This window comes from Rhinolophus sinicus, linkage group LG07, assembly GCF_036562045.2.
Source record: "Rhinolophus sinicus isolate RSC01 linkage group LG07, ASM3656204v1, whole genome shotgun sequence".
Lineage (NCBI taxonomy): Eukaryota > Metazoa > Chordata > Mammalia > Chiroptera > Rhinolophidae > Rhinolophus > Rhinolophus sinicus.
In genome coordinates this window covers 27791230-27819193 of record NC_133757.1, presented here as the reverse complement: position 1 = coordinate 27819193, position 27964 = coordinate 27791230, and the positions used below count along the sequence as shown (strand labels likewise).

The window sequence follows — 27964 nt, the reverse complement described above, 5'->3', positions numbered from 1 at the left end:
TTACAAGTATTTGCTTCTGAGATATTTTGTCATGATTAACATAAGTTATACTTTAGTAGAAATTAATTGAATATAAATGAAGAATTGTTCCAATCAGTAGCAATGTTCTATTTAAATTACTGTTTTCTTATTTCCTGAATGTTTATAATTTGCAGTTGTCATTTAACTTTTTTGGTTATTATCTTTCCAAATATTACGTCTACCCCATCTCTCCTTTTTCTGGGGCTCCAGTTACATGTATGTTAGCTCATTTAGCAGTGTCACACAAGTCTTTTATACTTAAAACAAATTTTTTTCTGTGCCTCAGTTTAGATGATTTTTACAGACCTGTAATCCAGTTCACTAATCTTCTTTTTTTCTATATGCAGTCTATTAAATCTGTCCAATGAGTCTTTAATTTCAGATATTATACTTTGTAATTCTAGAATGTCCACCTCGTTATTTTTGTAGATTCTGTTTCTTTGTGGAAATTCTTCATCTTGCCATCTCATACATTTCCTCCCATCTTTTCCTCTATTTGATATATAGCAAATAATGCTCTTGTTTGTTAATTTCAGTACTGGATTATCTGCAGGTCTCCTTCTATTGGCTGTTTTTCCCCTTGATTAGAAATTATATTTTCATGCTTCTTTGCATTATCTTAAAATTTTTAATTGTATGTCAGTCATATATAAAAAGAATGTATAAGCTGAATCTGATGTTTCCCCTGCAAAGGAAGCATGTTCTTTTGTTAGCAGTTGGGTCATCGCCTCAGTTCAGTCAGTAACCGAGCTAGGTTGGAGCATGGTTGCAGCTTTAGGTAGACTTAGTTCATCTCTAGTTTCAAATTTCTTGATGGGAAGAACTGTCCTATTTTGATTACAGGCTCCTTCCTCTATGAGACTCTCTCCCAAGGACCATATGATTTTGGGTGATTTCAATTTGTCTTTTCAACCTGGTTTTTTGCAGTACAGTAGCACTCAGTAAAAGTCCCATAGGAGGAAATCAGGTACACCTCCAGGCTTTATCTATCACATCAGTCTTACCTGGCTATGAAAAGTTCTTTTGGTTTCTCTTTCCCCAAGCAGAGTACCTTTGTCTATAACATGCTCAATCCTGAGTCCAGGCCCAGACTTGGGAGGTGCCCCAAGAAGAAAAATGGCCACTGGTATCACTCAGCTAGGAAGGGCTCTTCATTCCTGAGATTTAATTCTCAACCTCTCTGTGTACACAGCTCTCTTGTACCTTTTAAAAGAAACATGTAATATTTGAAATGTGTTTGTTTTTTCCTAGTTATTGTGGGAGCGATAGTTTACCTACTGTCAAAAAAAAAAAACCCTACGTTCTACCCTCTGTCTTCTATAAAAATTGGAAGTGGAAATCCTTCACTATACATCTTTCTGATAAATATAGATATTTTCTTCATCTAAGATGCTCTAATAGAGTTCAAGCAAAAGCTATGTGGCATTTCTTTAAACTTCTTGATTGTTCAGCTTTTAACTTTCCTTAAGTAACGTATATGCTATATGATCATTCTGTGTTTACAAGAATGAACTGGGTGTAGCCAACTAATCACTTTCATTTTATCTATCTGGCAAATACAGGTATATCTGTTGCTGATCGGGAGGCCAGTCTGGAATTAATTAAGTTGGATATATCCCGTACATTTCCATCTCTCTACATCTTTCAGAAGGTGGGAGTTTCTAACTAATTTTTAACTACTTTTTTTTAATCCAAGGGAACAGATTCTCTAAATTCATAGCTACTGTTTTTTAAAAAGGCAAAACTATAGAAATTGGTGAACTTGATATAAAAAGTGTGAAACTAGTAGAAAAAGTAATTATTTTATTCTACTGACTGAATGCATTGCAGTTAGCATAGCACATATACCTTTTATGTAGTAGGTGCTAGATGAATTTTTATTAAGGTGAATTTCTTTTATTTTTTATTCTGTAAGATATTTGCATTTTAGCATTTTTGCCTAGTAAATTGTTAAAATACAAAGAAATTTGTCCCAAAACTTAAACTTTTTTCAGAATTACTATTGAAATAGGAAAAGGTGTTCTTTTTGTGCAGAGGCTGTTATAAAGTTGCTTATACTTTATGAGAAATGATTACATTTTACGGGTACTTTATATTTGACTCAAATCTTTACACATCAAATTCCTCTCTTTAGATTGATAAGACAAAATTTTTTACCATTAAGATTAAAATTATTAATCATAATTTAGTGTAGCTTGATGGTATTTTTTTTTTGCTGAAATTGTGTTATATAAAATTAAACAATCTGTTTTCATCATAATCTTATTGTCCCAAAATCTAGAAGTCTTTGAAATTATACATACACTATATAGCTTATATCCATCAAGTGAGTTTGTCTGACTTTTTTTATTGTTCAGGATTCAGGTCTTTATTTATTAATTGTTTAGAAAACATTTTAGTAGAGTGCATTTAGAATATTTCTGACAATGATTAAATATACTAACTAAAACTAGTCACTTAGGAAATGCTAGAGTTTATTAACATGTTGTTTGAGAATTAACTTAGAGTCAATTATTTGTATAGTTTGACATTTTGTTTTTCTCTCCTAAGGGTGGCCCGTATCATGATGTCTTACACAGTATCTTAGGGGCATATACATGTTACAGACCTGATGTTGGTTATGTAAGTATTTGTTTCAATCTGTTTTTTGAATATAAACATTTAATCTTAGATCTAAGTATATTATTTTGTGTTAGCTCCCAAATGTGTGGACCTCTGTGTCTTTTCTTCTTGGACCTATCAACTTACCTAGCCAGAGCGTCATCTTTCCATCTCCTACTAGAGGCTTATGAGACTGGCTGCCAGCTCTTGGGGAGAGCAACTTGGGATTTCTAAACTTTTATTGCCACTGCTGTAGGTGTGGTGCCTCATCTCCTTCTCCCTAACCTGCCTTTTCCTGACTGTACCTCCAGAAATAAACTTCTTATGTACTGCCAGGTTGAGGGAAGGATAGGCACCTGTCTCTTGGATAGGTCAGGGGATTTGCACCTTTTACAGATTATCAGCCGATCCTAATTTTAGCCCTACCTTCAATTTCAGAGGTACCTGATGCCTTCAGTTCCTGAGCCTTCCAGATTTTGTGGCTAAATTGGCTTGTTGCTTATTGGCTTTTTCCTCTGCAGATACTTTAGTTTTAACATTCTCCATTTAGTTAAATTAAAATTTCTAAAATGTTATTATCTACTATTTATGTATTTTTTATTTTCTTTGTCCTCCTAGGTTAATATTTTTTTCTTTACTGTCAGTTTAGTTGGATTTGGGAGGCAACAAAGGAAAATATGAGTGTTCAATTTGCCATGTTTAACCAGAAGTCATGAAACCATCTTCTCACCTATGTCTTAAAATAGAAGAATTTTTGAGACTGCACCATAGGGTGGCTACCTCGTACAACTTACTCTATTTTGTTGCATGTTTATTTGTATATTTTTTCGTTTATTCATCAGCGCAACAAATTTTTATTGCTATATGCCAGGCATTGTTCTAGGTACTTGAGATACCTCACTGAATAAAAGACACTTACGGTTTAGAAGGAGGAGGAGACAGACAATAAACAACAAACAAATAAATAAATCATGTTATATTAAAAGGTGATAAGTGCTATGGAAAACGCATAGCAGAGTAATAGGGGAAAGTGCCAGATTTGGGGATGGGGCAGGTTGTAGTATTAAAGAATATTGTCAGATAGTCTTTATGGAGAAAGTGAAATTTGAGTGAAGCGTCTAAACTCTCTTGCTTATGTATTCTGTAATAGAATTGTAAGAACATTTTGTAACCCCTTCACATTTCAAGTTGACATTAAAATTTTTTCATCATGAGTTTATTTGTAAAGGGTTTAATTTTTACCATTTATGAAATATTGACATTTTAAAATAAAACTATCTTTTTTAAAAAATGTAACCAGTGGAATTTAAACACTCATGATTTGATATATCATTATCCATTTACAGAAAAATATGAACAAGCTCTTCATTAATATTTTACAGAATACACATTTATTAACTCTTTGAATTTATGTGAAATGACCACCGTATAACCAGTTAGGTTTAACTGGTAATGTTAAGCCTCAATGGCAAGCCAGTCAGCCAAATCAGACTTATTTTATAAGATGAGATAAGAATAATATAAACTATATTGGAATACATATTTCATGATGTAATTTGACAAAATTGTTTGTAGCTGCATTAATGAATAACACATGAATAACAAAACTACAAATAAAAGCACAAGTTTTATCTGTGGAATTTATTTAGTACATCTTGAAAAAATATGGTAATAGTTCACATTCCAGTTATAATTAAAAGGACCAAGGTCACCAATCTATATCGCTATTTTCTTTATTTGTTCTCCTGGGACTTGCCCTCAAGGGCTATGCATTCTTTGAGAAAAGGTGTGATATAGAAGAAGTAAGGTCACTAAATAAAAATTGTTATTACTCATCTCTATTCAAATACATAATGGAATTCATATTTTTATTCATTTATATGACAGGGAAGCCAGAGACTTTCCCCAAAGAATATTTGGAATTACCCTTTTGTTTCACATTTCATGCCTCAGAGAAGTTCACCATAGTATATTTTGTAACGGGTGAGGACTGTGGCTTTTCTCATCCATTGCACTGTGAATGCAGTGATATTCTCAGGCAGATCATGTTTAGAAAAGAAAACATGTAAATTGAGGATCTGTAAAATGGATTCCCTTGAAATAATCAATGAAAATGTATGGTGTACTCTTTGGAAAATCTTTATGTACCTCCAGGATACATTTATCCCAGTTTAAGGCCTCTGTTGTTTAGCTTGTTGAATTGTGTTAGTTTTTCACCATGAGGAAATGGTTGTAGATTACTACTGAGTAGAGTAAAACACTTGAGTATTGAGTGTCTGTTTAGGTTCTCTGATACAAGCTTTCTCCTTTGAAGCAAGGAGGTAGGTAGGTGGGTATTATTTTGCCTAGATTATATCTACTGGCACATACAGTAAACTGGACTTGAACTATGGTGGGGCTCTAAGGTGGGTGCCTCATAAAAGTGGAAGTGAGAAGACAGACAAAATTTCCCAGTATCTCGGGGTGAGTCAGGAACTATAGACCAGGGCTCAGGCATTACCATAAGAAATTTGTAAGCTTTATAACTTTTCCACATTTTTTTTTCAGTATAGCTCTTATTTCTCTGTAGTGATTATCAGTCAAATCCCTAAAATAAGATCTGTGTGTGTCTGCAAGGATAATAAAGAATAGGGAATCTGAGTAAATTACCTCCTCCCAAGTCCTAGCCAGGCATAGGGGAAGGGAGGAAGAAAAAGTGACAGAAAGTATGTGGCTTACACTGGTGCTTCATTCAACAGGCAAAATTTTATTTCTTAAGCTGGGTGGTCTATGTGAGTATGATCAGTCAATATGGTGAATGTTTAAATTAAAAAAAATTACAGTAAAAGACACATTGTCATTAATTCCCCTCAAAATACACACACCCCCCGTCCCCCCCATCCGCTTCAATCACACTTATCCCATTGTTCTTGCCACTTTCTGAAGCAGTTCTGGAAGTCCTCTTTCATGAGTGTCTTTAGTTGCGCTGTCATGGCTGACTCGATGTCCTGAATGAATCATTTTGACTTTGGGGAAGAGCCAGAAGTCACATGGTGCCAGATCCGGTGAATAAGATGGATAAGGACACACCATGATGTATTTATTTGACAAAGGTTACTGTGTACCAGAAATGATGTGTGACATGGAGCGTTGTCATGATGGAGGATGATTTATGGCACACTTTAAAACACACCTTCTCTCAGCCATTGCTCATACCTAACTGACTGCACCGAACAAGTTCAGACTTGTCACACACTGTTACTAAGGTTTGATTCCATGCTTCCGGTATTGAAGATCTCTGCCTTTCCGTTGGATGGCTCTCATCGTATGTTTTGGTCACAGTGGAAAAGCTCTGTGTCACAAATCGCTTTTGGTATGGCATTTTCTGTCAAATAAAAACATTACAATGTGTCCTCATCCATCTTATTCACTGTCTCTGGCACCATGCGACTTCTGGCTCTTCCCCAGAGTCAAAATGACCATGACAGGTAAATGTTTGAATCGATTCAGGACATCGAGGCAGCCACGACAGCGCAACTAAACACACTCATGAAAAAGGACTTCCAGAACTGCTTCAGAAAGTGGTAAGAACGATAGGATAAATGTGTTTGAAGCGAGGGGGAGTATTTTGTGGGGGATTAGTGACAATGTGTCTTTTACTGTAATAAATTTCTTTTTTAATTTAAACATTCACCGTATTTTATGATCACACCTCGTATATAGGGTGTTTTTTTTTCTTTGTGTGTTTTTGTTTGTTTCTCAAGATTTTATTTTGAAGATCTTCAAACTAACAGAAAAGTTGCAGTAGCTCCACTCCATACCCTCTTCTGGGATCCAGGTAGAGTTACATGTGGCATTTAGTTGTCATATGTCCTTAGCCTCCTTTAATTTAGTTTTTTCTATGGTCATGATAGTGATACTTTTGAAGAGTCATTCCTCATGTTTTCACAATGACCCTTTTTAATAAATTTTAGTAGTATTTTTCGATCATTTCCTCATGATTAGATTTAGGTTATACTTTTTTTTCTAGAAATACTACATAAGTGATGTGCCAGTGAATCACACTGCAAGTTGATAAATACTGTAGAATATTCATAGAAAGTGTAGAGATAACTTCATTTTTCTTGTTTTCTTTTCATGTATACAAAAGAGTTATATATGGTAAATCTAAATGAGCTTTACTAGCTCTATGAATATGCATAAAGTAAAAATTCTAAGCATTGTAATTTTTTAATTGGCAGCAATTCTTTTTTTAATTATATATAAAATATTTGCAATAAACATCATCTTAAGATTCAATAAAATATATTTTTAAATTTATTTTTCAAAGATTTTTTATTAAAATATAGCTAATATACAATATTATATTAGTTTCAGGTGTACACAATAGTTATTCAACATTTATATACCTAAAAAAGTGATCACCATGATAAGTCTAGCAACCATCGGACACCATACCACACTATCACAATATTATTGACTATATTCCTATGCTGTATATTACATCCCTAAGATTTATTTGTGTTATACCTGGAAATTTGAACCTATTATTCCCCTTCACCTTCCCCCCAACCTGGTTTTAATTTTTCAATTATAGTTGCCATTGAGTATTATATTAATTTACAGCATAGTGGTTAGACACTTACATAATTTAAGAAGTGATCCCCCTGACAAGTCTAGTTGTATCCACCTGGGACTATGCATAGTTATTACCATATTATTGACTATATTCCCCATGCTTTACATCCCTATGATTATTTTGTAAGTACCAATGTGTACTTCTTAATCCCTTCAACTTTTTCACCCTGCCCCCAACCCCCTCCCATCTATTACCTCAATAAATCTAGTTAGTACCCATCTGACACCATACATAGTTATTACAATATTATCGACTGTATTTCTTATGCTGTATCCTACATCCCCATGACTACTTTGTAACAACCAACTTGTACTTCTTAATCCGTTACTCTTTTTCACCCACCCCCCCATACCCCCTCCCATCTGGCAACTATCAAAATATTCTCTGTATGTATGAGTTTGTTTGTTTATTTTGTTATTTAGATTCTACATATAAGTGAAATCACATTGCATCTGTCTTTCTCTGTCTGACATACTCCACTCAGCACAATACTCTCCAGGTCCATTCATGCCACTGCAAATGGCAAGAACCCATTCCCTTCCATGGCTGAGCAATATTCCATTGTATATACGTACCACCACCTCTTTATCAGTTGATCCATCAGTGGACACCCAGGCAGCCTCCACATTCTGGCCATTGTAAACAATGCTGCCATGAACATATGGATACACATGTCCCCTTGAAATAGCATTTTGGGTTTCTTCGGATAAATACCTAGTCGTGGGATTACTGGGTCTTTGTTTCTTGTTATAGCCTTTGTTTTAAAGTCTATTTTATCTGGTATAAGTATCGCTACCCCAGTTTTTTTTTTTGTTTTTGTTTTTTTTCATTTTCATTTTCATGAAATATCTTTTTCCATCCCTTTACTTTCAGTCTGTGTGTGTGTCTTTTGATCTGAAATGAGTCTCTTATAGGCAGCATACGAAAGGGTCTTGTTTTCTTATCCTTTCAGCCACCCATCTTTTGATTGGGGCATTTAATCTGTTTTCATTTAAAGTAATTGTTGATAGATATGTAGTTATTGCCATTTTATTATTCATATATTTGATCTTTTATTTTTCTTCTTAAATAAGTCCCCTAGATGTTTCTTGTAATACTTCTGGTGTGGTGGTGATGAGCTCCTTTAGATTTTTCTTGTCTGGGAAGTGTTTATCTCTCCTTAAATTTTAAATGATACTTTTGCTGGGTAGAGTAATCTTGGTTGTAGGTCCTTGATTTTCATGACTTTGAATATTTTATGCCAGTCCCTTCTTGTTTGCAAAGTTTCTGTTGAGAAATCAGTTGACAGTCATCTGGGAGCTCCCTTGTAGGTAGCTAACTGCTTTTCTCTTGCTGCTTTTAAGAGTCTCTCTTTTTCTTTAATTTTTGGCATTTTAATTATGATGTGTCTTGGTGTGGGCCTCTTTGGGTTCATCTTGTTTGAAACTCTGTGCACTTCCTGGGCTTTTATTTCCTTTGCCATGTCAGTGAAATTTTCCGTCATTATTTCTTCAAATAGGTTTTAAGTTTCTTGTTCTCTGTCTTCTCCTTCTGGTACCCCTGTGATCTGAATGTTGGTATGCTTGATGTTGTCCCAAACGCCCCTTAAACTGTCATTGTTTTCTTGGATTTCTTTTTTTTTTTTTTTTCGCTGTTCTGAATGGGTGTTTTCTGCTACCTTATCTTCTAAATTGCTGATTTGGACCTCTGCTCCATCTAATCTACTGTTGATTTCCTCTAATATGTTCTTCATTTCAGTTATTATATTCTTCATTTTTTTAAAATTAAAGTTTATTGGGGTGACAATTGTTAGTAAAGTTACATAGATTTCAAGTGTACAATTCTGTAATACATCATCTATATATCACATTGTGTGTTCACTGAGAGTTAGTTCTCCTTCCATCACCGTGTATTTGATCCTCTTTACCCTTACCTACCAACCCCCTCCTCTCTTGTATACTTCATTTTAACTGTTTTTTTTATGTTTTCTCCTTCCATCTCTATGTTTCTTATCTCTTTGTCTAAGTTCTCCCTGAAATCTTTGAGGATCATTATAACCAGTGTTTTGAACTCTTTGTCTGGTAGATTGCTTGTCTCCATTTTGTTTAGTTCTTATTCTGGAGTTGTGTTCTGTTCTTTCATTTGGGACATGTTTCTTTGTCTCCTCCTTTTGGCTGCCTCCCTGTGTTTGTTTCTATATATTAGGTAGAGCTGCTGTGTCTCCTGGTCTTAGTAGAGTGGACTTGTATAGTAGGTGTCCAGTGGCATAGTCTCCCTGGTCAGCTGAGCCAGGTGCTCCAGGTGGTGCCCCTCATGTGCCCTGTTGTAGTTGAGCCTTGGTTCCTGTTTGTACATCACTAAAAGGGCTTGACCCTCAGGCTGATTGGTTGTGAGGACTGGCCATGACTACATTGGAGGAGGTGTTGTGCAGGGCTGACCCTACAGAGCAGGGTTCACTTTAGCAGGGTTCTGGTGCTTGCCCACTCTTCCCTTTGGGTGTTTCATCCTTGGAGGTGGCTGAGTGGTGCTCTGGCTTGGTTCAAAGCTGGCTACCCAGTGTGGCAGTCCCAGGGCCTCCTGGGAAGGGCCCCACTGCAGGCCAAGTTCAGCCTCAACCAGTGCCCTGCCCAGGGCTACCTGGTATGAGCCCCAAAGCAATCTGCAGATGGCTGCCACTTGTGCAGGGCTTGAAGGTGCATCAAGAGGCCAAGCCATGAACTGATGCCACCTGCCAGTAGTGTCATGCTTGGGGCTGCTTAGCAAGAGGTATGGGACACATGGTGGCCAGATGCTGCTTTTTAGGTTTTGTGAACCTTTGAGAAATTTTAATAAAGTCTGCAGGCATGAGCCAAGATAGGCTGTTCATATGGAAAAGTCACTGAAAGCAGCTTGGGTGGGCTCGCGATTTGGGTGGGACAGGGTGTCAGGGAATCACCTATGGCTAGGCAGAGGATGGCTGTTAGCCAGGATGATAGAGACTCAGATATGGTGACCAAGTGTGTCTGAACTTCAGTAATGGGGAGGGCTCAGCAAAGGAATTATGGCTTCTGCCAGCATTTTGTCTGGGAGAAAGCTGCCTCTCCAGTCCTCGCCCTGAAACCAGACAGCTCAGTTCATCCCTTTATGTTCTTATGCCTTTTGACCTGGTGCCCCAGCACTGGAGCTCAAAGTGAGTGAATCCATCAATGAATAAGTCTGTGTATAAGCCCTTTAAGAGGAACTCCAGCCACCCTGTCTCACTGAGCCATAATCTGCTGGTTTTCACAGTCAGAAGTTATGAGGACATCTCTCCTCAGCACTGGAACCCTGGGGTGGGGAGCCTGGTGTGAGACTGGGACCCCTTAGTCTCCAGGGGGGATCTTCACAGCTGAGATACTCCCAATTTTTAAAGGTTACGTGTGTGTGGGACCAGCCCAGTCCACATCTCCTCATTCCTGCCAGTCTCAAGTTGACTTCTTCTGTATGTTCTTAGTTGTAGGACTTTGATGCAGCTAGAGTTCAGGTTATTCTCAACGATGGTTGTTCTATAGTTTAGTTGACTTTGCTGTGGTCATGAGAGGAGGTAAGCACAGTGTTTACCTGCTCTGCCATCTTCACCAGAATTCCCTCAATTAAATATATTTTAATCCCTTCTGTTTGCTTCACTACCCTTCTATTACAGATGTTTAACAATTTGCTCCTTGCATACATTGGGCACAAATTCTGGTATTAAGAATACAATTGTAAACAAACAGACACAGCCTTGTCTCTGTATTAGTAGTTTCCTATTGTCATAGCAAATGATCCCAGAAACTTAATGGTGTTAAGCAACACAGATTCGATATCTGACAGCTTTGGTGGTCAGCGTTCAAAATAGATTTTACTAGGCTCTAGTCAAAGTATTGGTACGGCTATGTTCCTACTCCAGAAGAGAACAGGGTTCTAGAAGAGAATCCATTTCCTTGCCCTTTTTAGCTTCCAGAGGCTGCCTACATTCCTTGGTGCTTCCAAGCCAATAATGTAGGATCCTCAAAACTCCGTTTATTCTTCTGCCTCCCTCTTTCACTTATAGGGACCCTCGTGATAATTACATTGGGCCCACCCACCTAATCCAGGATAATCTTCCCATTGCAGGATTTTTAATTTAATCATGTTTGCAGAGTCCCTTTTGCCATTGTTGGTAACATTTTCACAGGTTCCAGGATTAGGATGTGGATATCTTCATGGGCAAATTATTCTGCCTACCTACCACAGGCTCTATTCTCATAGAATTTATATTCTAGAAAACCAAATAGGCAACTACTGTTTAGTTGCTAAGAGTACTCAGAAAAAGCCAGAGAAGTCGGAAGAACAAAGAAATATTGGATCACAGAAGCTAAAGGAATTCTGCTAAGTGGGTAGGAAAGTGCCCATTGGGTTTTATGATAAATATCATTGGTCACTCTGGTAACAGAAGTTTCAAGATAGTATAGTAATAGAATGGGATTTCAAATTGAAGTGCACTCAAAAATTTAAAGGTCCTGAGAAAATAGAAACAAACAGAGGTATCACTGCAAATATTCTTAGTGGTGTCTCTGTAAGTCTATTATGCAAATTTCTATCAGAAGAAGTAAGTGTTTGATAAACTTTTTTAAATGAAAGAATGAATATTTTTTACAGTATCTATTCCATACTACCTATTTTCTCAGAAATGTACAATAACTCCCCATAGCTCACAAGCAAGCCTCTTGTAGGTAGCTTAGCCTTTTACTCAAGGCCTTTCACAATTTGTAAATTCATGCCACCTTTTGTAATTTCTCCCATTCCCATTTTAAATCCTGTGCTCCAACTGGGCTAGTTCTGCATGTCTTTACTCATACATCTTTCCTATCTTGGAATGGTTTTTTTCTTATTTTTTCTCCTGCTTTTCCAGGAATCCAGCCTTACTGTCTCAACCTTCCCAACCTCGTCTTTCTTGGAATTTCAACAGCACTTCTCATACATATCTTTTATTCTTAATTCCTCACTTTCTGCCTCAGACAGATATGTTATAACAATGAAGACAATCACCTGATTTTCATTAAACTTTGTGATTCTGTACTTTGAAAGACTTCAGACAGAGAAAATGAAAACTAAGTAACACACTGAGACAGGCTTTTGTAGCACGTAAAAGCTGGTACTTTTTCCTTTTTTCCAAAATTTTTCCTAATACTTTTTAAACTATACCACATGATTAAGAAATTTAAAATTAAGGAGATTTCATAATTATTAATGAGTTCTTTATAGTGACTGTTGTTGGGGAAAAGATCTTGGTTAATTTTACCTTGTAATGTCACCTTATAATTTTTTAGGAATGCAATAAAATAAGCTGTAGATTTATTATAGGCACATTTTGATTAAGGTTTTTTTCCCCTTTGAAGGTCCAAGGGATGTCCTTCATAGCAGCAGTTCTCATTCTCAATCTGGAGGAGTCAGATGCCTTCATTGCCTTTGCAAATCTCCTCAATAAGCCATGCCAACTGGCCTTCTTCCGTGTGGATCACAGCATGGTATGGACTTCGGAAATGAAGCATGTTTTCCTTTGACTGTCTCAGTTTCAGTAGCTGAATGCCCTTTTAGAGTGAAAACAATAGAAGACTAAAATAATCTGATCTAAAATTAGCTTTTCATTGAATTATAGTTTTATTAATGCTTGATGAAAAGATTCAGAGAGAGGTGCTAAGGTTTTGTTAATTTATGATTAAGGATTTAATTTCTCTATTTTTAGAGCATGCTCTTTAATATTTTATTGATATTTCTATCTTTAGATGTTGAAATATTTTGCAACATTTGAAGTATTTTTTGAAGAAAATCTCTCCAAACTATTTCTTCATTTCAAATCTTACAGTCTTACACCAGACATATACTTGATAGACTGGTAAGTCTAACATACATAAAATATAATAATTAAAAGGAAACAAAGTATAACTTTTTGTGTGTTTTAGGAACTAGAGTAAATCTCCTGCATGGGGTCATACATATAAAAAACACCATTCTCTTACAAATAGAGAAACTCTCATATTTTTGTGGAGAGGCATTTGATTACGACATGGACTATGGAGTTGAAATCAGAATCCCTCAGTTTATGTTTCAATTTCTTATCTATAAAATGGGAATGGTAATATCTATATCTTGAGTTGTAGTGAGGGTGTTTTACATGGAATATCTCATTCAATGCCTACTACATACTAAGCTTTCATAAAGAGTTAGTTGATTCCCTTTATTTTGCTTCACACACCAAGGTTTATGATAGTTGTAATAGTGTGTTTTTTTAATCGAGAGCTTTGTTTTTTTCAAGGCTTTATCCAGCTTTCTGACAGAGAAATGATGCCTTATTTAGGTGCTAATGCTCTTCTGTTTTAACTTGGAGGGTTTGCCTCAGACTTTGGTGAGCAGTAGCCAGTTAATTATAAATTATAAATGTGGGGGTGAATTTTGCCATAGAGATGGAACAGTTGTTTTTTTTTTTTCCTCCTTCTTCTGTCTCCCCCCACCTCTGGTTCAAGCCATTGTTTCTCAGTCTAGTTGTGTAGGACACAACTCCCTGGCCCATGCTGGTATTATGAACCTTGCGCTCCCCCCGGCTGAGGCAGTCGGTCGCCAGTCTTTGGTCAGCCCCTCACTGCAGCTCACGGCACCTCTTGTTGGCTGCCAGCTACTCACGCTGCTCATGGCAGCACACGGTAGCCCACAGCCACTCACGCCGACATCACTGAAGCCCAGCTCCAGAGAAGGCCATTATTCACAATCTTAACTGTCTGTAGAGGACGCAGCTCACTGGCCCATGTGGGAATCGAACCGGCAACCTAGGCATTAGGAGCATGGGCTGGCCCGGAACAGTTGATCTTAAGATAGATTATTAAAAGTATACATGAAACATTAAACTTATCCTAATCATTTAAAATCATTGGGTTTCATATAAATAATATTAAGTTTTAATACAGAAAAATAAATAATGGTGTTGGTTAAATATGATGTCTTCCCATTTGGTTGGGGCTTCTTTTATTTAGTTTTTTTTTAAAAAATGAAGTTATTTTTCGAGGTATTCTCTTCCATTCCCCCTAGGGACATTGGAGTTCCTCTGGGAAGGACCCATGGTAATAGGGAGAAGAAGGGTTTTATATCATGGGACCCAGAAGACTAAGATCAAATACTGAATCTGTAAAGAAGGGGGAAAAAATAACTCAATTGTCAGTCTTGAGGGATGTGAACACGAGGCAAATCAGGATCACAATTAATACAGGGAGCAGTATGAAACCAATAATGAGGAAGTGATGTATACCAGAAACTGCCAAGGCACTGCTGGGCCCTTTCTCATTTTGAATAGTGCGTTAGTATTCCATGTGCCATGAGGAGTATTCTTTTTGTTATATAATTAAATGTATGTTTATAATTTAAGAAGTAGACATGGATTTTTTCCCCACTGCTTCTGTTGAGCTTACTATATACAAATCCCAAAATCAATTGTGCAAGAAAACAGGAATAAATAAGTGGCGGTGCTAAAGGGTATTCATTTTTTGTGTGTGGGGGAGAGCTTTTGGTTCCCTTTCTGAAGTTTCATCAGGCCTAATCTCAAATAAACAAATTCTGTTTAAAAAATGTGTAGTTTCTTTGCTAAGGCAACTTTAAGAGAAGTTCTCTAGCACCTATTCTCCCTGCTTCCCCAACCAGAATGCCACCCTGAAGCACCACTGGATAATGAATGAATTATATGATCAGACATTGTCAGAAAGGATGGGAAAAAACCATTTTGGTGATTCTGTTGGAGTGTATACATGCTCCAAAAGAAGTAGTAAGTAAAGTTTGGTTAAGGAAAAAAACAAAAACAAAACAAAACAGTGTGTATTTCTGGAAGAAGAAAAGAGAGAAGTAAGACTTTACAATTTTGTATTTAGGTTACTAAAAGATGATACTTGGGTTTCTCATACATAATAATAATAACTTTTACTGAGCATTTCTTATGTACCAGGCACTGTTCTAAACACTTTAAATTTATTAACTCCTTTAATTTTCAATACAATCCTGAGACGTAGATAGTATTATTATCTTTTGTTTACTAATGAGGAAATTGAGGGACAAGAAGGATAAATATCTTGCTCAAGATCACACAACTAATAAGTTTGAAATCTAACTAGTTGAATCTGAGATTCAAAGTTAGGCATTCCAGTTTCAGAGCCATACCCTTAAGCACTAGGCTTTCTGCCACTCTAGTTTGTATTAGGTCATATGTCTACATAAGGTAGTAAATTCACATAAATACATTAATTTCCTACTACTCAAGCTCTTTGAGGGAAACAGCCATATGTCATTTGCGTTTTTATCCCTAATTAAGTATTATTCACATAGAGATGCTTAATGAGTGAATGAATCAATAAACGAAAAATTTCAATGACTATTTTTCCCCCCTGATTTTAGGATCTTCACCTTATATAGCAAATCACTACCACTTGATCTGGCCTGTCGAGTCTGGGATGTATTTTGCAGAGATGGGGAGGAATTTTTATTTAGGACTGGATTAGGGATCCTCCGATTGTATGAAGATATTCTCCTACAGATGGATTTTATTCATATAGCACAGTTTCTAACTAAATTGCCAGAAGATATCACATCAGAAAAGCTGTTCAGCTGTATTGCAGCCATTCAGATGCAGAATAGCACCAAAAAATGGACTCAGGTAGAGTGACATTTTCCTACTTCAAAGAGATGTGTTAAAACAATCAGTTGACTTTTTATTTTAAAAAATTACATATTTCTCAAATGTTAGTGCTTAAATTAAAAAATATATATTTTTTAAATAATTTGTAACTGTGAAAAGGAAAGAGTTTAATACAGTTGCTCCTCTTTTATCTATCCAAACCTGTGGATTTATTTTTATGTAAAGTCAGTAATATCTTAAGAGGTTAGTGAAGTACAATCTACAGTAGTCATTTATTTGCCAAAGCAAATATATAATTACTTTGTTATTTCAAATAAGACAACATTTGTATTGAACACCTGCTGTGTACTAAGGATTTGCAATAGAAAGGATATAATGTATGATCCTGGCTTTTTAGATGCTTAGTCTTGTTAGGGAAGCAAACATTGGCAGTCTAACTTAAGTGACATAAAAAGTAGCATTATCATCTGCTCCATGAATGATAGATAGTAGGTATTATAAGCTCAGTTTTATTGCTTATGAAAATGAAGTGTAAGAATATTGGTCCAGAAAATGTTCTGTTACCAAATAGTAATTTCAGAATATTTGACAAGTGATGAATACTGGAATCTAATTATGTACTATAAAATTGGGTTGAAACAAACGAGTATTTGAGAATGGCAGTCTTCTGGGACAGAGTTAAGTATACTAAATCTTTTTCATGTTAATAAACTGTAGTTATTTAAATCTCTTTAATCTGCATGGTAGTTTTTTGAGGATTAATCTTTACTCTATGTAATTCCAGGTGTTTGCATCTGTGATGAAGGATATTAAAGAAGGAGACAAGAATATTAGTCCTGCTCTGAAAAGCTAATCTTCAAAATTAACAGACTAATTGGAATATAAACTTGTTTTTTGATAAAAGTTTTTCATTTCTTATGTAAAAAGCATGGAAGAAAATGCTGGAGAAATCTAAAAGAATCAAGACATAGAAAACTGCAGATTTTGAATTCCATGGCTGAAGTAAATGAAATAAGTAACCTATTGACAGTATTAGTCAAAAAGTATTTTGTAGGGATAGCCATTTTACAAAGGAAGAAGTTTAAATGGCTAGTTTATACTCCATAATTTGGAGTGAACAGTAATGCAATAAATTTTTTTTAACAGCGTTGGAGATACTTCAAATTTTTACATCTTTTCTTTTCTAACAATTATCATAAAGGCACTTTGGAAGTCAAAGCAGGATTGTTAAATACTACTTTAACTTCCAAAATACTATTTGAAATAAACACCTTAATACAAATATTGTCAATCTCCAGTTCTGACCTTTTGAAGGTATTATAAACCAAGAGTCAGCAACTTTAGTTGTAAATTGTTTAAGTTACTGAAGTTGTTGATCTTAATTCACAGGTTGGGGCAAATTTGGATTATCTGGGAGCTGGAAATATTGGTGGGAAATTGTTTCACATTTGTTTAGGTGTTTTCCCACAGTATCATGTCTATTTCTTTTTGAAGGCAAATTGTTTCTTTCCCTTAAGGAATTCCTATCACTCGAAGAATTTTAGCCTTTCTGTTTCTAGTCTAAGAAGTTGTTCATCTAATAATTTAAGACAGCTAACTGGTAGAAGGAAAGTTCTTTGCACTTTAGTGGACTGAAGACTTGGGACTAAGTCCATAAATATAAATGAGGTTTTTCACTGGTAAGAGTAAAAAGTATGAATTCTGAAAGTTCTTAAATAGCATGCTACGTGGCAAGACTTTACATTTTTTAGTTAAAATTATTTCACTGTCTGTAGAAACAAAATTTGTTAATTCCAGTTTGAAATTTGAAATCTTACTATGTAGCCAAGTCCGTGACTTGTAAAACACTGTGCATAATTTTCTAATTAATGGAAATAAGAGTTAAAAAAAAAAAGATAAAATTAACTTTTTTCTAGTGAGTCTAACTTTGATGGTATAGTGGATAAAGAAATTATTAATTATTGGTAAATTGACATTAAATTTATTTTGTAATATGTTTAATTCTTAAACCTAAAATAAATTACTTAAATATTATGAATAATATCTATATAACATGCTATTTGGTTAATAATTAGATTTATAGTGTGCTTTTATGTTGTAGTTTGATTTGAAACAACACTTAAGCACACTATTTCTGTTAGTGGTCTATTGTCTTCAAACTAACAAGCCTGAGAACCTTGTTAGTGTAGTGACTGCCTCTTTAGGAGTATGGGACCAGATGGTGTCCATATATTTTTACCCCATGGGTCATTCTAACCTAGGGACCACTAGTGGAGCCCTCAGAAGTTAACTCCTGTAATAGGAGCTTGCTTAGTGGAAACTAGTAGTGTAATAAAATATTGAGGGAGTACCAGGGTCTTAATAGGTTTTAGAATGACTTTTAACTCTGGTAACTACTTCCTTCATATTGGTGGCCCTGATAGAGGGAATGTAAGCCTTGGCAGTAATCTCATTGAGGTTATACCACCTGCCTGAATTTAATCTTCCTTTTGTGCATTTGTTTCCTGAGTTCGACCTACGTTGCTATATTTCTTTTTCTCATTTTTTTTATTGTACAGTTTCTTTATAAATGTGTATATAAAAATGTAAATACAATGAATTCACTGAAAACCACTATTAACAATTACTGTGTAAATAAAACTTGTAAGCAGAGTAATTACTTGAAATGAGTCTTCATTACTTTGGGGATATCTGGTTTATTTAACCACATTTGGAGAAAAAAAGGAGTAAACTTTTTTTTTGGCCAAATTTCTCTTCCAAGGGATGAACTAGGCCTTCATCCTCTTGAGATTTACCATACTGGCAGCTAAAATATTGTACTGTTTCTTCCCTTGAACCTCCCATACAGGCAATGTGGGTTTATTCACATGGTTAGTATATGACGGGTTTTTTTTGTTAAAGTATATTTTCAGTTAAAAAATAACTTTTACTATAGTCCTCAAGATAATTTGAAATTTAATATGGTGTTTCATTTGTTTCTCTACTTAATCAATATATATGTTTTCTACTTCACTGTCCTTTTAGCCTTGGTCTACATTGTATTATCTAAGTGCTACTAGAAGATTCCAGTAACTAGCATAATTTTCTAAAGTCATAGAACATAGTTATAGTTTTTGCTGATTTATTTTGCATTTATGACCATCATTTAATGTTATTGGTTTGAATATATTTGACTTAATAAAAGTTAGGTAGCATTTGCAAAAGGGCATAGAGATTTTCAAAGTCTCTGTCTTCATGATAACAGCTTTCATTGAAGCTTAGGACTGTGCTATTTTTTATTTAGAAAAGTCAACTTTTTAGAGTCTACACTGTTGGAGGGTATAATTCTAAAGCATATAATCAGGAATAATTTATCTTCATAATGCCATATGGTTTATTTTGATTTTTCATTTCCTGTTTTTGTTTGGATAAGAAAATTATTTTGTATTCCATGAGCATATTCAAATAGCAGAGATTGATATAAAAGAGGCAAAAAAAACATGTGAGGGAGCCTTGAAAAATCTGATTTTAATTTGCCATGACTAGTTGACATAGTGTCAAAAAACAAAGTCTTACCTCTGGGGAAAAAATTGATTTTTGTATTGAATTCATATTTTGATGTTGTCAAAGCAGTGTCCAAAATATGAAGTCCCAAATGTAGTAAAACTTCATTAATTAGAACCTTACTGCTTCACAACATGTAAAAACAAAAATTAGAAGTTTTAAAAAAGATTTCTGGGAAACTAGCCACTTCTAGTGAAAAGAAAGCATTGCCTTTTAAAAATGCTCTTTACTTACTAACAGTGTAATTGCAATAGAAGTTAACTACTTGGTAGTTTGAATGAATGCAGGAACATCTATTAAGCCCTGATTATGTGCCAAGCACTGCCTCTTAATATTTTGATAGGCTAAACAAGGCTTGCAAAGTTAGCAAAATTGCATTTCTTTCTGAACATTCTACCATTCATATTGATCTTTCCTTGGTTCCAATTAATGGGGTTTTACTATGTGCATTTCATTCTGTGGATTGGATTTATTTTCTAATAAACACCAGGAAGGAAATCTGATTTATTTAAAAATAGCATTGCAAAAAAAAAGTGTATCATTTATTGAACATTTAAGTAAACAGTACTTACCGGTTTCATTTAAGGTAAAATGACTTTTGTACTATTGCAGTGTCTTTGGAAAATCACTTTTGTAACAAAAATGTAAATGATCAGTATATACTCAGAGTATATAAAATTGACAACAATGGTATATATACATTTGTTCTCATTTTTCATCTTCAGCCATAATACAGTGGTATGTATACATTGGTATGTATACATTTGTTCTCATTTTTCATCTTCAGGCATAATATTTTACACAATGGTATATTATAAAAGCAGAAAGTAAAATTTTAAATTGTCCTGGTCTAGGCAGTATTGATAATCAATATTGTCAGTAGATGATGTATTTTGATTATCACATAAATCCCAAGGCTTAATTCTAGCATCTACATTCTTAAGAAATTTTGAAAGGGAAGTATTACTTGGATAAAATCTTTGTAGATTGTAAAAGACTTTGAATGCCTGTGTTTAGAATTTGAGAAGATAAATCGGAACATGTTTGAATGATAGTGTTTGTTCTATTCTTAAATTAATACCAAGTGATTTTTAAATAAATTGTGCTGCGATAAGGTAATTTCTCATTACTTTGTTGTAATATTATGAATTGATTTTTATAGCCACTTATGGGAGCCCTTGAAAAGTAAGTAATTCTTATCAAACTTTTAATTAGGCAACATGTTTTATGGTCTTTTAAAAGTATAAATCAAATCCTATCATTTCCTTGGTTAAAACCCTCTAGTGTCATTCCTCATAATAAAAATTCAAACTTTGTACCCTGCTCTCCATGGTCCTGTCTGTTCTGGCCTCCCTCACTCTACAATTTCAACCACTACTCAACTTCATTAACACCACTATAGACCTAATGGATTTCTTGCCATTTCTCAATCTGCCAGCCTTCTGTCTACCTGAGGGCTTTTACTCTTGCTGTTTCCTCTGAAATGTTCTTTGCCTAGGTCTTTTTATGGCTTATATTCTCTTTTCATTCAAAACCCTGCTTAATGTCACATCCTCAGAGTTGGATTTTCTCTAAATATCCATTTATCATTCTTATGACCTTACTCTATGTCTAATACTTATCACCAGCTGACATTGTTTTCTATAGTTGTTCGTCTGTTGCTTCCACTACAGTATAGACTTTGAGGTCAGAAAACCTCTTTTTTAAAAAAACCACTGAATTGCTAGTGCCAAAAATGGTGGACGGCACTACCCAGAATAGAGAAGGATGAACAGATTGTTTTATTTTGGGCCATTCTTCAGTGAACTTGATTTAGAATATTTGTATTAGATTATGCATTTAGCTAGAAACTCAAATCATTTATTTAGCTAGAACACTTAAGGTTTGGGTACAAGAGGATGAACTAGTCGAGTTCAGAATTAGGAATATCAGGAGAGAGTGGGGGTCAGAAGAAAAAGGACAAGAGTGTTTCCCTAAAGGAGGGACTGATAGTGTTATGTGGCAATGAGGTTGAGATGAGTATTGAGAGATGTCCGTTAAATTTAGTTGGTGTGTGTGGAGTGCAGTAGTCAAATGGTTGAAGAATCAGTGGGAGGCAAGGAATTTAAAGATTGCTAATTCTAAAGTTAGCTGTAAAAGGGAAGAGAGCAGACAAATAGCTGGTGGGGGGAAAAGGAGGTTACCACTTTTTTTAAGATGGGAGAAGTTAAAGTATTTAAATACTAATGGAAAGTATTCAGCAAAGGTTTAAGAAATAGAGAATGGGATAATGTGTAATATAAGATTCTTGAATAGGCTGCAAGGAGATGGATTCAGGGCATATCCTGAGGGAAAATTGAAAAGGTGTTCAGTGCAGGTAGGTTTGTAAATTTGGTGTTGGGAATTTGAAAGAGTTCTGTCTTACAGCTATTGTTTACTTGTGAGGTAGTAGGAAGCAGGGCCATCTAATGTAAGCAAAAGGGAGCAGTGGTTTTGTTTTTTGGATTTTTTTTCCACTTTTATGGTTGGAGGGATGGTGAAGCCATTAGTATGAAAAGGATTCTAGAAGAGAAAGATATTTTGTGTGTGTAGGGAAAAATAATGACTTGTAACATCGGTGCCTCATCTGGACAGTCTACCTCTGACTTTTTGTGCCATGTCCCCGTGCCAACTCTGCTTCAATCAGACTAACCTTTTGATACTCAAACATAACCGAAGCTTGTTCCTGCCTTAGTCTCTGCATGAGCTGTAGATTCTTCTTAACTCTTCCCCTGGGCTAGCTGGCTGCTTGACAGTTGGTTCTCAGCTTAAATGTGTCACTTCCTCAGATAACCTGATTACCCACTTTCAAGTAACTACCCAAATTACTCTCACGACACTTTAATACTTTGCAGAGCATGTCTTACACACTCACCCACTTATTTCCCTCAACTCCTGGAATGTAAGTTCCGTATCAACAGGACTCTTGTCTGTCTAAATTCATTGCTGTACAGCTCCTAGAAAAGTTCCAGGAGACGTTTCTATGTGGGCCCTTAAATTAAAAAAGGAATGAACAAAACTTTTCACAGCCTCCCTTAGGGAAGGTTTGCACAATGTCAGGAAATATACCAGTGCACTTGTATTAACAAGTGGGGCCAGATATTATATGAGATGTCCTTTGAGAATCAGCTGAAACTGCCTTGAACTCTATCTCATGGGTGTTTGGACAAATCTTCCCTACTCTCTAAGAAATTAGAAGGGATGTTATAGGCCTTGAGCTGATCATTAAAGCCTGTAGAGAAGTTGCTACAAGGAACAAAGTACATAGAGAAAAACAACAGATAGAGGAAAGATTTTGGGAAGTAGGCCATGTCTGAGTTCGAAAGAAGAAACAAGGCAAGATTTTTCAATACGTTAGGGAAAAACATAAAAAGCAGTATTTCATGTCAGTGGAAGAAATTTTGGAGGATAGTTTGGGGAAAGTAAAAAATCGTCTGTAGAGTGAGACTGATAGCTATTGTCTTTGATTAGAGAAGATACGATTTAAGAGTAATTATTAATCAAGTCTACATTTTATCGTAATACTGAGCTAGGAATCAAAAGAACTGGGTTTGACTTACCGCAAAGTGACTGCAGGCTTCTGGGCAAGCCATTTTATCTTCTCTGAGCATCAGTTTTCTCACCTATAATGTAGGAATGAAAACAATCTCTGCTAATCACAGAGTGTTATGAAGGTTGCTGAAGATGGTTCTGATAGATGTGCACTGTAAACCCTTAAATTTTGTACGAATACAATTATTAAAGTTGTACAGATACAATTACTAAAGTTGAAGGAAACAGGTAGTTACATGGCAGGTATACCATAAATTCCGAGGTGGGAGGAGGGGGGACACAGGAATTTGAAAGGGATTGCAGACAAGAAAGGATGGGATTGAAGGCTGAAGTGAAAATCCGAGATAAAAGCCCTGCTCTTCCCTTCAGGCGCCCACTCTGTAATTATTGGTCTATTGAATTCCTGAATCACTTTTCTACTGGCCACTCCGTTCGGTTTATCACTGCATTCAGTTCTCCCTTATCCTGAAACAACTTTCTTGAACTCTACCATAATCTTAATTTGCTATTTCTCTCTCCCATACCACCCACAAAAGAACTTTCTTCTGGATCATTTCGGGTTATTTTCACCCAAACGTTGAACTGCGCACTGCGGATGGCGGCGAGGTTGGCAATATTTGTTTCTGACATCCTCATTTGGATACACATAACATCTTTCCTACCTAAAGGATCATCGGTTGGGGGATTGAATCACATCAGGCAAACTGTGAAGATGCTTTGCCAACTGTTAAGAGCACTAGTGAAGTACTCCGTAGTTCGCAGCCATCATCCAATATGTGAGGAAACTAGGCTCTCCACGGTAGACAGACTCGCCAAGTATCACAGAGCTAGTTAAACGCCGACTTTTGCACAGAACCCAGCTTCAGAGGTCCAGGTAAACGCTCACTACCACGTCTCAGGTTGGTTTTCTGCGCCAAGTCTCGCGCCGCCGGGGGCGGGGTCGGGGCGGGGAGCACGAAGTATCGCGAGATGACGGTGTTTTCCCGCGAAGGCGAAGCGCGCGTTTTTCTTTGGCCGGAGATTTGTCCAGAAGACTGGAGACTGCGGCGGCTGTGAGGACATAGCGCGCCGTGTTGCAGGCTCTGAGAAGAGGGGACCCTGTTCCGGAGTGTGTGTCCAACCATGCCAGCCCAGCAGCCGGAGAGCAGCGACGGTGAGTGAGGAGCACCTTCTTCTGGGCGCGTGAGGCGGTGTTCGGGGCAGAGTGGGGGCGCAGCATGGAAGCTGCAGCCGAGCCTTGGGGAGAGCTGACCCCGGGAAGAGACTAAGGAAAAGAAGGGTAGGAAGCTGTGAAGAGTGAGTGGAGGGTACCCGGAATTGCACACATTTTCACGACATTTAGGAGATTTTGCATGGGGGAGAGCTGCATTTTCCCGAGCATCCCGATTTGTAAACTCAGGTCCAGGCAATTTGTTGACATTGTAACGATCTAGGATGTCTTCTGAGGGGATGCTGGCGTCTCCGTGGGTCAGCTTTTGCCTTGGAAGCGTTCGGGAAGAGGAAACGTTGTTTTAGGTGGGAGTTGAGTAATTGGTAGTTTTTTGAAACTGCAATGTGGAAGCCTTCTCCCCTCTTAGGGTCCCTAGAACCTGATAGGGTTGAACAGCCGGAGACTGCCGTGATTACCCCAGCCATGCTAGAAGAGGAAGAACAGCTTGAGGCTGCAGGACTTGAGAGAGAGCGGAAGATGCTAGAAAAGGTAATGTAGAAATGAAGTTCATCGTCGTTAAAGGCAGTAGTAACCTGATGCTCCCTCAGAGGTGTGGTTTGTGTTCTTCGGTTTACTAGTCCGGTTTTTTTCCATCAACTTTCAAACGGGCTTTGTTATTTATCTACTTGTGTGTTTACAGATGCTATCGTTAAGAAACCTTTGCACGTGCTTCGAATGATGCTTCTGTGAGGAAGTTTTGGCCAATAAAGTGGCCTCATAACTCTTTTAAGTGAGCATTTCAAATTGCTTGTTTAGTCATTATAATTCTTGCAAAATTGATAGTGCCTTCTTGTAGTGCTGTTTCTCACTAAGTGATCGACTTGCTTTTTGTTTTCGTTTAGTTTCTTGGGCTCTATTGCTAAGTAATATTCTTCAGGTAAAAATAATAAGTTATATGTGTGGTTTTCTTGTTCAGAGTATCTACTTTGTAAATTACTAAAAGCAGTTTTTCGCCTCTTAAAAATTCAATTCTAAAGTACAGTACACTCCAATAATAAAGTCCCACCCTGCTGCTTAATTATTGGCATGTGCAAGAAAAAGAATGATAGCTAGCCCCCATCTCTGACCCACTGCCTACCAAGTGATTTTCTTGTAATAATTCATTTACCCTCCTAATACTACGATGATATGGGTACTTTTGATACTTTTGAAGCCTCCATTTACATAAGATGAAACTGAAGTAGTTGGGGGTCACGCACTAATGAACTCAAATGTGAACTCCACATGTCTCCAGAGTTCTTGTCCTTAACCTGATACCCCTCTAAGGAAATATACTTTAGTAGTAACTCCATGTAATTGCAAAACTACTGACATTGGGAAACAGTAATGAATCAGTTGGCTCCCTGCTATTGTGTATCAACAATGAATTTTTTTTTTATATCTTAAATATATACAGTTTTATTTGTCAATTAATACCTCAATAAAGTTTCAACCCTCCCTCTCCCCAAACCCAAAAGTTGTCTCATTTTTCACTTGATCTGGTAGATACAAATGTCCTCTGGGTTCCCCCCATGTCCTGTGTCTCTATCTCAAGTCCAAATGTCATTTAACAATGATTTTTTTTTTTGGTTAGCATTGTTAATACTTCATGAGCATTTCTTGTGAGGTACTGTTCTGAATGCTGTACATGCACTGACTCATCAAATCCTCAGCTATTCTATAAAGTAGATACTGTTACTAAACTCATTGTTACTATTATTAGCCTCACTAGTTTAATTACTAATATAAGCTATTAAAGTATTCTATGAAGTAGGTTCTATTTTCACCTCTTTTTATGGATGAGGAAACAGGCACCTGGAGCTTGGCTGGTTCCCACAGCTTGGTAGTAAAATGGCAGAGCCAAAACTGTAATTAAGCCACGTGGTTCCAGAATTCACTTTTTAACCACCATGTTATACTTTCACTCCAGTAATACTGATTTTGTTATTACTGATCATCCATAGTTGACCATAATCAGTTAAGATAAATATGTTAACAAATTTTAATAAAATTGAGAGGTCAAACCACCTTTCCTCATTCTCTGAATTCCCATAGTACTTTTTTTATTACACGTTATTTGCATTACTTGACTCTCACTGTTTCTTGAGGGAGGGCAGGCACATCACTTTGTTTTTGTAGGCACCTAGCAATCTATGTTTACTGAATTCCTAAGTATGGTATATATATATATATATATATATATATATACATTGTGTAATAATGTGTATAAGATTACATAAATAAAATAAACATACTTATCAGCCATATAACAAGGTGAATTGTAAAAGAGGAGTCCTGGGGCAAGTGTCCAGAATAATATCAACTTCGGAGGTGGTAAGAATGATCAAGTCTTAATTTTGGGTAGTATATCTTCAGTTTTATAACCCACGAAGGTTGTTGGGTGAGGAAATAACATCTGAAGAAAGATATGAGGTACAATAAGAATACATTTCCAGATTGCATTAATTCAAAGGAAGAAATACTTTCACAGTGGAAAAATATCTGTCAAAATTTGTAGTACTGTAATTATAAGTATTAGCTGATGAAACTAGGAGTCAAAATGACTTCTACTTTCAGTGAAATTTTTAAGCTTTTGAATAAACATTTTCCAATTAGTCCTAAAGTTTTTTGGCATTGTTATTGTTGAGGGATAGGTATCGTACAGCTAGCTTTTCTTTAGCAGTTATGCAATTAAAATAGCAATTTTTAATCTGCTTTTAGTCCATCTATTATTAAAGCATATAGCTTTAGTTAATCTTTCTACTAATATAAAGGTGTAATTTGCTAAAAACTGTATTTAGGTCCGTTGTTCTTACATGTCTTTATGTACAGTATTGAAAGAATTGATTTATTTTTGCACCTGACATTCATAAATTATTCCCTTAGGTGATTATGGAGAAATTCTAAGAATGAGTCATTCCCTACATATCTTTGGAGGCCAAAAAGCCTCACTATAGGGAAGTAAAGATTCCTTTCCTTTGGGGAGAATAAAGTATTTATGGGCGTATACTTAGAAATGCTTAAGAGAGGAAGAGCCAGCTTAAGTCTTAATGAGGAGCATTTACTTTGCTTTAGGAAATTTTAAGCTTTGTGAAGATCTTGGGCGATGAATTTGACATTCATGTGCTACAATTATTTTCTTTGGCATTTCACCAGCATTTCCTTTAGGAAGAAGTCACTGTTAGTCTAGTATACTTACTAAAGAGTAGCATTTAATATATCTGTAGTGGGGGAGGGGAAAGGTAAGAGTTGGGAATTTTCTTGAAGAGGTAAAAGGAAAATAGTTCATATTGTGTAGACTGAAATATAATTTCCTTCCCACCCTCCCCGCACCCCACTCTGGTTATCAGATATGCTCCTCGCTAGGCATTCAGTGCTTTCCACAGATGGAGCTACAATTTACTTTAATATAAAATAATAAAATTATTAAGTCAAGAAAGTAATGATAGATAAGATTTACTTAAATCATTTTGAAATACAGAAACCTGGGTTTAAAGGTTAACCTTGGCATAGTATTCTAATCATTAATTACAAATTATTATTCACGATGGCATCTTAAAGCTTTAATTTAAAAAATGTATGCTAATTTATTTTGAACAGGATTTAAGGTAGCAGTTATATGTAAATTAAGCCCGGAATATTTTTACTAAAAATTTAAACAAATTTTAAAAGTTAAAAATTATAAATTCTTAAGTAATTTCATCTTCCTATTTAAAATTTCTAATACTTAATTTCAAATACTTTAAGAAAGGACCCTCGACTCAGTAGATGCCAATAACCATCTGAATTT

General features: G+C 35.9%; 2 protein-coding genes across 7 annotated transcripts in view; both read left to right on the top strand.

Moving 5' to 3' along the window:
• TBC1D12 (TBC1 domain family member 12) overlaps positions 1-18528 on the top strand; it is a 102943-nt gene extending 84415 nt beyond the window's left edge. For 5 of the 6 annotated variants that reach the window (XM_019739845.2, XM_019739838.2, XM_074339366.1 and 2 more), the window contains 6 exons: positions 1584-1672; positions 2572-2643; positions 12598-12726; positions 12985-13094; positions 15632-15890; positions 16657-18528. In XM_019739845.2, coding sequence (XP_019595404.1) covers positions 1584-1672; positions 2572-2643; positions 12598-12726; positions 12985-13094; positions 15632-15890; positions 16657-16725 — 728 coding nt within the window. In that variant the 3' untranslated portion in view covers positions 16726-18528. Of the gene's footprint in view, positions 1-1583; positions 1673-2571; positions 2644-12597; positions 12727-12984; positions 13095-14887; positions 15009-15631; positions 15891-16656 lie in introns of those variants that run through there. The other variant, XR_012498478.1, reaches the window with a different exon arrangement.
• A 5418-nt stretch (positions 18529-23946) lies between these two features.
• HELLS (helicase, lymphoid specific) overlaps positions 23947-27964 on the top strand; it is a 35281-nt gene continuing 31263 nt past the window's right edge. Inside the window, exons 1-2 of the mRNA XM_019739873.2 lie at positions 23947-24138; positions 24563-24684. Of these exons, the coding sequence (XP_019595432.2) occupies positions 24108-24138; positions 24563-24684 (153 nt within the window). The 5' untranslated portion in view covers positions 23947-24107. The remainder of the gene's footprint in view (positions 24139-24562; positions 24685-27964) is intronic.